A 14,226-nucleotide genomic window follows, 5' to 3' on the forward strand; every position below is an offset into this window, starting at 1 on the left:
ACTAATCCTGAGTTACATCCTGTATTATACTCCAGAGCTGCACTCACTATTCTGCTGGTGGAGTCACTGTGTACATACATTACATCACTTATCCTGTACTGACCCTGAGTTACATCCTGTATTATACTCCAGAGCGGCACTCACTATTCTGCTGGTGGAGTCACTGTGTACATACATTACATTACTTATCCTGTAATGATCCTGAGTTACATCCTGTATTATACTCCAGAGCGGCACTCACTATTCTGCTGGTGGAGTCACTGTGTACATACATTACATTACTTATCCTGTACTAATCCTGAGTTACATCCTGTATTATACTCCAGAGCTGTACTCACTATTCTGCTGGTGGAGTCACTGTGTACATACATTACATTACTTATCCTGTACTGATCCTGAGTTACATCCTGTATTATACTCCAGAGCTGCATTCACTATTCTGCTGGCTGTTATTAAAACCATCAAAAAAAGCTTCTGAACAGACACCCCCTAACAGCATAGCTGATCTTCTTTCATGCCAATGGGACAGTAACACAGAGTTTCAATTATTACTGATGTGTTACTCTATCATCTCTCAGCCACCAGTGGCAGCAAAAACCTTATGTACTAGCATACTGTTGTGCCTCTGTTTTTGCAGTTTGGTAGCGGCGCAGCTTTGTGTTGCATTACTTTTCTGCTGCACACGTGTTCATGCATTTTACTACTCTGCTCCATCTCCTCTCCTGTAGGAGATCTCTTCTTCTTTAATGCTTTGTTTACACATCATTGTGAATGCAAATATGAACTTCTATTCGAGCTGTTGGAGCCAACGCCAATCAGTGAACTCTCCTTAACCTTCAGTAATCCGGCCACCAAGCAGGAATCGGGCACAATGCCTAGAGGTCGACGCAAAGTCAGACTTATATGGGCAAAAGTTTAGTGTGGGTTACACCAAAGCCTGAAGTTCGTATATAAGAGTCCTTACATGCCATGTCCCACTAGCAGCTAATATATTAGTAGTTACGACGTGGAAAATTAAAGGAATTGTTCAGTTTAGAAAACCAATTGTCATACACCCTATTAGGGAATTCTGGAGTATAAGAGGGTGTCCTCTGTTCAGGATCCTCATCTCTTGGGCAGAGTGGAGAGCAGTTACGTAGAGCGTCTCTCTCTCTGGAGGTCCTGTCCTGTATTACACAGACAACACATTGATATGAATGGACACTGTGTAATGCCTAATTTCTCCTGTGGTGGTGCTGCAGGGAAACTGAACACTTACTGTCAGGTTTTCCCATAGATCACAGCTGATTGCTGGGGGTCATAGAAGTAGAACACTTTATGAAGGACCCTTCTAACAAGTTAAAGCTGGAAACACCCTTTAATGAAGCCATCACACTGGGAAAAAGAATATATATTGCGGATATTAGAAAACAATGGGAATGTTGACTTAATCACGTTCCAATTCCTGATGAACAAATACAAGTGTATATGAATAACTAAAGTCCTATAAATATGTGTTGTCACATGTAAATTAATTATCTTTTTTACATAATTTTATTTCAGTTACATACTGGGAACGCTGAGCTGCAGAACGGTCTGGTTCAGGGTCATGCCTATACTGTGACTGACGGCACTCAGGTAACACACAGGATTTGCTTCTATTTGTCTGATGTAGCTGATGGAGGAAGTTATCTCTCCTCCGACAACTGACTCCTCCTCTTTACCATCCTACTTGTAGCTCTGTTTTGTATGGAGGGGGAGGGACAAGTAAAACTAATAAGAAACTCTAGAAATCTATACATTAAGGTATTCGAGGATTAAAGCCATATTAATATCTCTGGCATAGGGAAAGCTACGGAAAAGAGTACTAAGCGATAGGATGGGATATCTGCAGGTTGGAAATCCTATGACATTTATTTTTGGTCTGGACTATTACAAATAACTATTGAATAAGAAAATGATTCCAGAAGCCTGCAATATAAATCCCGTCCTACTGGATTAGCTGCAAGACCCTGTAGGTACTGGAAATACAGATAAATAGGATTGCACCTGCATATGAAGACCAACCAGGATCATCAGGATCATAGCTATAGGGGGTGCAGTAGTAGCAGTTGCACTTGGGCCCCATTGTCGGAAGGGACCCAAAAGTCCACATACTGGAGGGGTGCTGTACGTGTTCTTGTGCCTGAATACCTGAAATAGTGGAGACAAGATGGTCATCGATGACTTTCTTTCACTCACCATACCAATTCTTCTATATCATAGTCAGGTACAGGGCCGGCAAACGAAATTCTCTAGTATGGGTACCCTAACAGACAGCACCCCAGATCTCAGTTCTCAGGAAATGAGAACTTGATTTATATCTCATGAGTGGGTGGCAACATTGCCATGGGGGTCCGGGGTATAGCTATAGAGGGGTGCAGAGGAAGCAGTCGCAAGTGGGCTCTGGTGCCTGAGGTGCCAAAAGGTCCCTCTGCCACACCAGTATTATAAATGGCACATGGTAGACAGGGGGTCCATTTATAGATTTTGCATTTGGGCTGAGGAGTTTCAAGGTACTGGGATTCGCAACTATATAGATAACGGGGGTCACTTGACCCCCGTTTTGCCTGGTGAGGCGGCCGCTGCTCGGCTGTTTCTATAACTCCTATACAACATGGAAGGAGCCGGGCGCACGCGCGGACCACTCTCCACATAGTCCCTGATGGGAGTCAGCAGCCAGCAAACGCCTCACCGTTTTCGTCATGGGTACGGGTGTCAGAGCTATCAGACAATCTATCAGACATTTATGCCATGTCCTTTAAAGCACTTCAGGCACTGTATGGTGTGGTTATTTGTAGACTGCATGACAGTACATCGTATGGAGAGACGGCACCAACAGAAGGTACCATCCAACGTAAGACTGGTCTTGGTGTTTTCTATTGAGGTCCCTACATTTTTTGCTCAAGATAAAAGAGTCTGTGCAATATAAATGCCAACAGGGATCCCTGCTGCCTGAGTATAAAAAGACGGCATAATGGAGGCTTAAAGGAATAAAAAGTAAAATAACACAAAAAAGACAAAAATAAATAATTATATATACAATATAGCAAATTAAAATGCAAAACACCATTGATGATCGTTCAGCTTTAGATCGTGATAGAGAATATCCCGTGCCCCAGATGTGGAAAATATATTGATCATGTAATAGAAACGAGCATCAAATGAACGTTTCCTCATTACGGTTTGCAGAACGGTACGAGTATAGCCGCAGAATCCAGAAGACAAATTATTTTACTAAAATAGGAAATCTGAAAACGGTACTTGAATCACGTCCAGGATCCACCTCACTGACCAACATTAACATGGATTAAAGGAACTCTCCGGACAAAGACAATGCACTTTGTTAAGCCTGAGGGGGCGGTGCATGACAAATGGTTACTCCCTTTCTCATGCTCCACCACCTCACGTCCTGCACTAAATTTAGTATTAATTTTGCCAGGATTGCAACATAATCACTAAATCTAATTATTAGTTCTTAGTTCTATTCAGATTATATGTCTCTGTCTCTCCCTCTCTCTCTATATATATATAGTCGTCCAAGAATAGGCAGCACTCCAAGTCAAAGGGAAAAAAATGGCGTTTTTATTAGCACAAGGGCTAATAAAAAGTTAATTTTTTTCACTGTGACTTGGAGTGCTGCCTATTCTTGGACGACTATAGGAGACTTGGAGCTGTGATCGAGCTCTTGGGGCTCGCACCCACCCATATCTTGACTGGTGCTGCTGGACGGTGGACTCTCCATATATATATATATATATATATATATATATATATATATATATATATATATATATATATCTAGATAGATATATACTGAAGATATATTAGACAAATATACTCTAGTACTTATCTTCACCTGATCTTAACACGTATATTATACTCCAGAGCTGCATTCACAATTGTTGAGGCCGGAAACCGTCAACAAGCTTCTCACTTCCATAACAACTTAGCTCAGCTTTTGTCATGCAGAGGGCAGTTAATGTTATCACATACAATGTCTGCTGTAATGTTGGACACTTCAGACAGTAAGAATCACCAGAAAACAAGCTCTGTGCATACCTTAAACAAGCAGAGAATGAAGAAAAATGTCAGATGTAATACAAGTAGAATAGAGACGGAGCTGGGGAGTATATTACAGGATGTAACAAGGGATCAGTACAGAATAAGTAATGTAATGTATGTACACAGTGACTCCACCAGCAGAATAGTGAGTGCAGCTCTGGAGTATATTACAGGATGTAACTCAGGATCAGTACAGAATAAGTAATGTAATGTATGTACACAGTGACTCCACCAGCAGAATAGTGAGTGCAGCTCTGGAGTATATTACAGGATGTAACTCAGGATCAGTACAGAATAAGTAATGTAATGTATGTACACAGTGACTCCACCAGCAGAATAGTGAGTGCAGCTCTGGAGTATAATACAGGATATAACTCAGGATCAGTACAGGATAAGTAATGTAATGTATGTACACAGTGACTCCACCAGTAGAATAGTGAGTGCAGCTCTGGAGTATAATACAGGATGTAACTCAGGATCAGTACAGAATAAGTAATGTAATGTATGCACACAGTGACTCCAGCAGAATAGTGAGTGCAGCTCTGGAGTATAATACAGGATGTAACTCGGGATCTGTACAGGATAAGTAATGGAATGTATGTACACAGTGACTCCACCAGCAGAATAGTGAGTGCAGCTCTGGCGTATAATACAGGATGTAACTCAGGATCAGTACAGGATAAGTAATGTAATGTATGTACACAGTGACTCCACCAGCAGAATAGTGAGTATAGCTCTGGAGTATAATACAGGATATAACTCAGGATCAGTACAGGATAAGTAATGTAATGTATGTACACAGTGACTCCACCAGCAGAATAGTGAGTGCAGCTCTGGGGTATAATACAGGATGTAACCCAGGATCAGTACAGGATAAGTAATGTAATGTATGTACACACACAGTGACTCCACCAGCAGAATAGTGAGCGCAGCTCTGGAGTATAATACAGGATGTAACTCAGGATAAATAATGTAATGTACGTACACAATGACTCTACCAGAATAGTGAGTGCAGCTCTGGAGTATAATACAGGATGTAACTAAGGATCAGTAAAGGCTAAGTAATGTATGTACACAGTGACTCCACCAGCAGAATAGTGAGTGCAGCTCTGGAGAATAATACAGGATGTGGATCAGTACAGGATAAGTAATGGAATGTATGTACTCCGTGACTCCACCAGCAGAATAGTGAGTGCAGCTCTGGAGTATAAGGCTGGGTTCACACGTGGCGGAATTTCACTTAAATTCCGCTGCGGACACTCCGCAGCGTTAATCCGCAGCGGTGCCGTTTGTCCATTGACTTACACTTTAATTTAGCAGTGTTCGTTTAGACGAGGCGTAAAATTCCGCTGCGGAGCATAGGCTGCGGAGCGGAATTTGGTGTCCGCAGCATGCTCTGTCTGTTGCGGAGCAGTGGCGGACTCATGGCGGAATTTCTCCATTGACTTCAATGGAGAGTCAAAATTCCGCAATGAAGTCCGCAGATATTATGTGTGCTGCGGAGCGTATTGGTTTTACTACCATGACATTTCTTCATTCTGGCTGGACCTATGTATTTCTAGGTCTACAGCCAGACTGAGGAAGTCAATGGGGCTCCCGTAATGACGGGAGCGTTGCTAGGAGACGTCAGTAAATAGTCACTGTCCAGGGTGCTGAAAGAGTTAAGCGATCGGCAGTAACTGTTTCTGCACCCGGGACAGTGACTACCGATCTCAATATACATGTATCTGTTAAAAAATATATAAGTTCATACTTACCGAGAACTCCCTGCGTCTGTCTCCAGTCCGGCCTCCCAGGATGACGTTTCAGTCTAAGTGACCGCTGCAGCCAATCACAGGCCAAGCACAGGCTGCAGCGGTCACATGGACTGGCGCGTCATCCAGGGAGGTCGGGCTGGATGCCGAAAGAGGGACGCGTCACCAAGACAACGGCCGGTAAGTATGAAAATCGTTTACTTTCACTAGGGAAAGTGCTGTCCCTTCTCTCTATCCTGCACTGATAGGGAGAAGGGAAGCACTTTTCCCGCAGTCCGCAGCAGCTAGTCCGCATCAATGTACTGCACATTTTGTGCAGATCCGCAGCAGAATCTGCAACGCAGATTCTGTGCGGCATTGATGCGGACAGTTGCGGAGGAAATCCGCCACGTGTGGTCATGCCCTAATACAGGATATAACTCAGGATCAGTACAGGATAAGTAATGTAATGCATGTACACAGTGACTCCACCAGCAGAATAGTGAGTGCAGCTCTGGAGTATAACATAAAATGCTACTCAAGACCAGTATGACATAAGTAATATAATCTATCATAAGGTCACCTTTAGGTTTAATCTAATCCAAAAATAGCTTTATACGTTGTTTCTATAAGGGCGGGTTCACACATAGCGGAATTTCACTTAAATTCCGCTGCGGACACTCCGCAGCGTTAATCCGCAGCGGAGCCGTTTCTCCATTGACTTTCACTTTAATTTAGCAGTGTTCGTTTACACGATGCGTACAATTCCGCTGCGGAGCATAGGCTGCGGAGCGGAATTTGGTGTCCGCAGCATGCTCTGTCTGTTGCGGAGCAGTGGCGGACTCATGGCGGAATTTCTCCATTGACTTCAATGGAGATTCAAAGTTCCGCAATGAAGTCCGCAGCTGTCATGCACATGTCATGTGTGCTGCGGATACGTCTTGCTTTTTTAACTTGACATTTCTTCATTCTGGCTGGACCTATGTATTTCTAGGTCTACAGCCAGACTGAGGAAGTCAATGGGGCTCCCGTAATGACGGGAGCGTTGCTAGGAGACGTCTGTAAATAGTCACTGTCCAGGGTGCTGAAAGAGTTAAGCGATCGGCAGTAACTGTTTCTGCACCCGGGACAGTGACTACCGATCTCAATATACATGTATCTGTAAAAAAACATATAAGTTCATACTTACCGAGAACTCCCTGCGTCTGTCTCCAGTCCGGCCTCCCAGGATGACGTTTCAGTGTAAGTGACGGCTGCAGCCAATCACAGGCAAAGCACAGGCTGCAGCGGTCACATGGACTGGCGCGTCATCCAGGGAGGTCGGGCTGGATGCCGAAAGAGGGACGCGTCACCAAGACAACGGCCGGTAAGTATGAAAATCGTTTCCTTTCACTAGGGAAAGTGCTGTCCCTTCTCTCTATCCTGCACTGATAGGGAGAAGAGAAGCACTTTTCCCGCAGTCTGCAGCAGCTAGTCCGCATCAATGTACTGCACATTTTGTGCAGATCCGCTGCAGAATCTGCAACGCAGATTCTGTGCGGCATCGATGCGGACAGTTGCGGAGGAATTCCGCCATGTGTGGTCATGCCCTTAGTGGTTCAGTCTTTTTCAGAGGTTTTGAAATATCATTTGGCTTGGGGTGACAATTTTTTGATTTTTCATTATATGACATCATATCACTAGAAAGGTGAGACGACAGTTGAATATATTTTGGAACTGGATGTCATTTCCTCGCCAGTTTCAGTAGATAAGCCACACATTGTTCTAATAACAATATCTAATAATAGAATACGGTTTCGCTAACATAACAACCTGTTTACAGGGGAACAATAAGACATTCAATAAAGTTGGAACGGTTTCAATGTAAATATCACTCCTGAGAGTAAATTGTTTTTCAAAGAGCACAGAAAATATTTTTAAAGGGAATTATATAATATAATTTCCCAGGAACTATAAAACCTCAGACAGTTTGGGGCATAAAGAAGAACCCAATATCGCACGTAAAATGAATCCCCTCCGGCCATGTTCTAAATTCCATCAATATATTATCACCCCACCCCAAACCCCCTAAACAAGCACCTGGTGCGTGTTTGCACCTCCTTTCTTTTTAGATTAGGAACATTATATTGGTTAAAAGGGAGTCTTACACAAGCTCACACTATCCAGGAAAAAGCTGGATGAGACCAAAGAGAGCCAAAGCTCCATTCTCCATGAGTCTCAGAACAGTTTAAGAGCTTACTACTATAATACAAGAATATAACTACTATAATACTACACACTATGTACAAGAATATAACTACTATAATACTACACACTATGTACAAGAATATAACTACTATAATACTGCTCCTATATACAAGAATATAACTACTATAATACTGCCTCCTATATACAAGAATATAACTACTATAATACTGCCCCTATATACAATAATATAACTACTATAATACTGCCCCTATATACAAGAATATAACTACTATAATACTACACACTATGTACAAGAATATACCTACTATAATGCTGCCCCCTATATACAAGAATATAACTACTATAATACTGCTCCCTATATAGAAGAATATAACTACTATAATACTGCCCCGTATATACAAGAATATAACTACTATAATACTGCGCCTATATACAAGAATATAACTACTATAATACTGCCCCCTATATACAAGAATATAACTACTATAATACTGCCCCTATATACAAGAATATAACTACTATAATACTTCTCCCTATATACAAGAATATAACTACTATAATACTGCTCCTATATACAAGAATATAACTACTATAATACTGCCCCTATATACAAGAATATAACTACTATAATACTGCCTCCTATATACAAGAATATAACTACTATAATACTGCCCCTGTATACAAGAATATAACTACTATAATACAGCCCATATATACAGGAATATAACTACTATAATACTGCCCCATATATACAAGAATATAACTACTATAATACTGCCCCCTATATACAAGAATATAACAACTATAATACTGCCCCATATATACAAGAATATAACTACTATAATACTGCCCCTATATACAAGAATATAACTACTATAATACAGCCCCTATATACAAGAATATAACTACTAAAATACTCCTCCTATATACAAGAATATAGCTACTATAATACTGCCCCTATATACAAGAATATAACTACTATAATACTGCCCCTATATACAAGAATATAACTACTATAATACTGCCCCCTATATACAAGAATATAACTACTATAATACTGCCCCTATGTATAAGAATATAACTACTATAATACTGCCCCCTATGTACAAGAATATAACTACTATAATACTGCCCCTATATACAATAATATCACTACTATAATACTGCCCCTATATACAAGAATATAACTACTATAATACTGCCTCCTATATACAAGAATATAACTACTATAATACTGCCACCCTATATACAAGAATATAAGTACTATAATACAGCTCCTATATACAAGAATATAACTACTATAATACTGCTCCCTATATACAAAAATATAACTACTATAATACTGCCCCTATATACAAGAATATAACTACTATAATACTGGCCCTATATACAAGAATATAACTACTATAATACTGCCCCCTATATACAAGAATATAACTACTATAACACTGCCCCTATATACAAGAATATAACTACTATAATACTACACACTATGTACAAGAATAAAATTACTATAATACTTCCCCCTATATACAAGAATATAACTACTATAATACTACACACTATGTACAAGAATAAAACTACTATAATACTGCCCCTATATACAAGAATATAACTACTATAATACTGCCCCTATATACAAGAATATAACTACTATAATACTGCTCCCTATATACAAGAAAATAACTACTATAATACTGCCTCTATGTATAAGAATATAACTACTATAATACTGCCCCCTATGTACAAGAATATAACTACTATAATACTGCCCCTATATACAAGAATATAACTACTATAATACTGCCCCTATATACAAGAATATACCTACTATAATACTGCCATCTATATACAAGAATATAACTACTATAATACTGCCACCCAATATACAAGAATATAAGTACTATAATACAGCTCCTATATACAAGAATATAACTACTATAATAATGGCCCTATATACAAGAATATAACTACTATAATACTGCCCCCTATATACAAGAATATAACTACTATAACACTGCCCCTATATACAAGAATATAACTATTATAATACCGCTCCTATATACAAGAATATAACTACTATAATACTGCCCCTATATACAAGAATATAATTACTATAATACTGCCCCTATATACAAGAATATAATTACTATAATACTGCCCTCTATATACAAGAATATAACTACTATAATACTGCCACCATATATACAAGAATATAACTACTATAATACTGTTCCTATATACAAGAATATAACCACTATAATACTGCCCATATATACAAGAATATAACTACTATAATACTGCCCCCTATATACAAGAATATAACTACTATAACACTGCCCCTATATACAAGAATATAACTACTATAATACTACACACTATGTAAAAGAATAAAATTACTATAATACTGCCCCCTATATACAAGAATATAACTACTATAATACTACACACTATGTACAAGAATAAAACTACTATAATACTGTCCCCTATATACAAGAATATAACTACTATAATACTTCCCCTGTATACAAGAATATAACTACTATAATACTGCCCCTATATACAAGAATATAACTACTATAATACTGCCCCTATATACAAGAATATAACTACTATAATACTGCCCCCTATATACAAGAATATAACTACTATAATACTGCCTCTATATACAAGAATATAACTACTGTAATACTGCCCCTATATTCAAGAATATAACTACTATAAGGGCGGGTTCACACATAGCGGAATTTCACTTAAATTCCACTGCGGACACTCCGCAGCGTTAATCCGCAGCGGAGCCGTTTCTCCATTGACTTTCACTTTAATTTAGCAGTGTTCGTTTACACGATGCGTACAATTCCGCTGCGGAGCATAGGCTGCGGAGCGGAATTTGGTGTCCGCAGCATGCTCTGTCTGTTGCGGAGCAGTGGCGGACTGGTTGCGGACTCATGGCGGAATTTCTCCATTGACTTCAATGGAGAGTCAAAATTCCGCAATGAAGTCCGCAGATCTTATGTGTGCTGCGGAGCGTATTGTTTTTACTACCATGACATTTCTTCATTCTGGCTGGACCTATGTATTTCTAGGTCTACAGCTAGACTGAGGAAGTCAATGGGGCTCCCGTAATGACGGGAGCGTTGCTAGGAGACGTCTGTAAATAGTCACTGTCCAGGGTGCTGAAAGAGTTACGCGATCGGCAGTAACTGTTTCTGCACCCGGGACAGTGACTACCGATCTCAATATACATGTATCTGTAAAAAAACATATAAGTTCATACTTACCGAGAACTCCCTGCGTCTGTCTCCAGTCCGGCCTCCCAGGATGACGTTTCAGTGTAAGTGACGGCTGCAGCCAATCACAGGCCAAGCACAGGCTGCAGCGGTCACATGGACTGGAGCGTCATCCAGGGAGGTCGGGCCGGATGCCGAAAGAGGGACGCGTCACCAAGACAACGGGCGGTAAGTATGAATTTCTTTGACTTTCACTAGGGAAAGTGCTGTCCCTTCTCTCTATCCTGCACTGAATAGGGAGAAGAGAAGCACTTTTCCTGCAGTCCGCAGCGGCCAGTCCGCATCAATTTTCTGCACATTTTGTGCAGATCCGCTGCAGAATCTGCAACGCAGATTCTGTGCGGCATTGATGCGGACAGTTGCGGAGGAATTCCGCCATGTGTGGTCATGCCCTAATACTGCCCCCTATGTACAAGAATATAACTACTATAATACTGCCCCTATATACAAGAATATAACTACTATAATACTGCCCCTTTATACAAGAATATAACTACTATAATACTGCTCCTATATACAAGAATATAACTACTATAATACTGCCCCTATATACAAGAATATAACTACTATAATACTGGCCCTATATACAAGAATATAACTACTATAATACTGCCCCCTGTATACAAGAATATAACTACTATAATATTGCCTCCTATATACAAGAATATATCTACTATATTACTGCCTCCTATATACAAGAATATAACTACTATAATACTGCCCCCTATATACAAGAATATAACTACTATAATACTGCCCCCTATATACAAGAATATAACTACTATAATACTGCCCCCTATATACAAGAATATAACTACTATAATACTGCCCCTATATACAAGAATATAACTACTATAATACTGTCCCTATATACAAGAATATAACTACTATAAAACTGCTCCTATATACAAGACTATAACTACTATAATACTGCTCCCTATATACAAGAATATAACTACTATAATACTGCTCCTATATACAAGAATATAACTACTATAATACTGCTCCTATATACAAGAATATAACTACTATAATACTGCCCCCTATATACAAGAATATAACTACTATAATACTGCCCCTATATACAAGAATATAACTACTATAATACTGCCCCTATATACAAGAATATAACTTCTATAATACGGCTCCAATATACAAGAATATAACTACTATAATACTGCTCCATATACAAGAATATAACTACTATAGTACTGCCCCTATATACAAGAATATAACGACTATAATACTGCCCCCTATATACAAGAATATAACTACTATAATACTGCCCCTATATACAAGAATATAACTACTATAATACTGCTCCTATATACAAGAATATAACTACTATACTACTGCTCCCTATATACAAGAATATAACTACTATAATACTGCCCCTATGTACAAGAATATAACTACTATAATACTGCCCCTATGTACAAGAATATAACTACTATAATACTGCCCCTATATACAAGAATATAACTACTATAATATTGCCTCCTATATACAAGAATATATCTACTATAATACTGCCTCCTATATACAAGAATATAACTACTATAATACTGCCCCCTATATACAAGAATATAACTACTATAATACTGCCCCCTATATACAAGAATATAACTACTATAATACTGCCCCTATATACAAGAATATAACTACTATAATACTGCCCCTATATACAAGAATATAACTACTATAATACTGTCCCCTATATACAAGAATATAACTACTATAATACTGCCCCTATATACAAGAATATAACTAATATAATACTGCTTCCTATATACAAGAATATAACTACTATAATACTGTCCCCTATATACAAGAATATAACTACTATAATACTGCTCCCTTTATACAAGAATATAACTACTATAATACTGCCCCCTATGTACAAGAATATAACTACTATAATACTGCTCCTATATACAAGAATATAACTACTATAATCTGCTCCCTATATACAAGAATAGAACTACTATAATACTGCCCCTATATACAAGAATATAACTACTATAATATTGCCCCTATATACAAGAATATAACTACTATAATACTGCTCCTATATACAAGAATATAACTACTATAACACTGCCCCCTATATACAAGAATATAACTACTATAATACTGCCCCTATATACAAGAATATAACTACTATAATACTGCCCCCTATATACAAGAAAATAACTACTATAATACTGCCCCCTATATACAGGAATATAACTACTATAATACTGCTCCTATATACAAGAATATAACTACTATAATACTGCCTCCTATATACAAGAATATAACTACTATAATACTGCTCCTATATACAAGAATATAACTACTATAATACTGCCCCTATATACAAGAATATAACTACTATAATACTGCCCCTATATACAAGAATATATCTACTATAATACTGCTCCTATATACAAGAATATAACTACTATAATACTGCCTCTTATATACAAGAATATAACTACTATAATACTGCCCCCCTATATACAAGAATATAACTACTATAATACTGCCTCCTATATACAGGAATATAACTACTATAATACTACTCCTATATACAATAATATAACTACTATAATACTGCCCCTGTATACAAGAATATAACTACTATAATACTGCCCCTATATACAAGAATATAACTACTATAATACTGCTCCTATATACAAGAATATAACTACTATAATACTGCCCCCTATATACAAGAATATAACTACTATAACACTGCCCCTATATACAAGAATATAACTACTATAATACTGCTCCTATATACAAGAATATAACTACTATAATACTGCTCCTATATACAAGAATATAACTACTATAATACTGCTCCTATATACAAGAATATAACTACTATAATACTGCTCCCTATATACAAGAATATAACTACTATAATA

General features: G+C 38.3%; 1 protein-coding gene across 1 annotated transcript in view; it reads left to right on the forward strand.

Annotated features, from left to right (window-relative positions):
- The window catches only part of LOC142761435 (calpain-13-like), a 132,822-nt gene that overhangs the window by 47,976 nt on the left and 70,620 nt on the right, over positions 1-14,226 (forward strand). The window contains exon 6 of the mRNA XM_075864625.1: positions 1,543-1,617. Within this exon, the coding sequence (XP_075720740.1) occupies positions 1,543-1,617 (75 nt within the window). The remainder of the gene's footprint in view (positions 1-1,542; positions 1,618-14,226) is intronic.

Source organism: Rhinoderma darwinii, chromosome 4 (assembly GCF_050947455.1).
Source record: "Rhinoderma darwinii isolate aRhiDar2 chromosome 4, aRhiDar2.hap1, whole genome shotgun sequence".
In the NCBI taxonomy this organism is placed as follows: domain Eukaryota; kingdom Metazoa; phylum Chordata; class Amphibia; order Anura; family Rhinodermatidae; genus Rhinoderma; species Rhinoderma darwinii.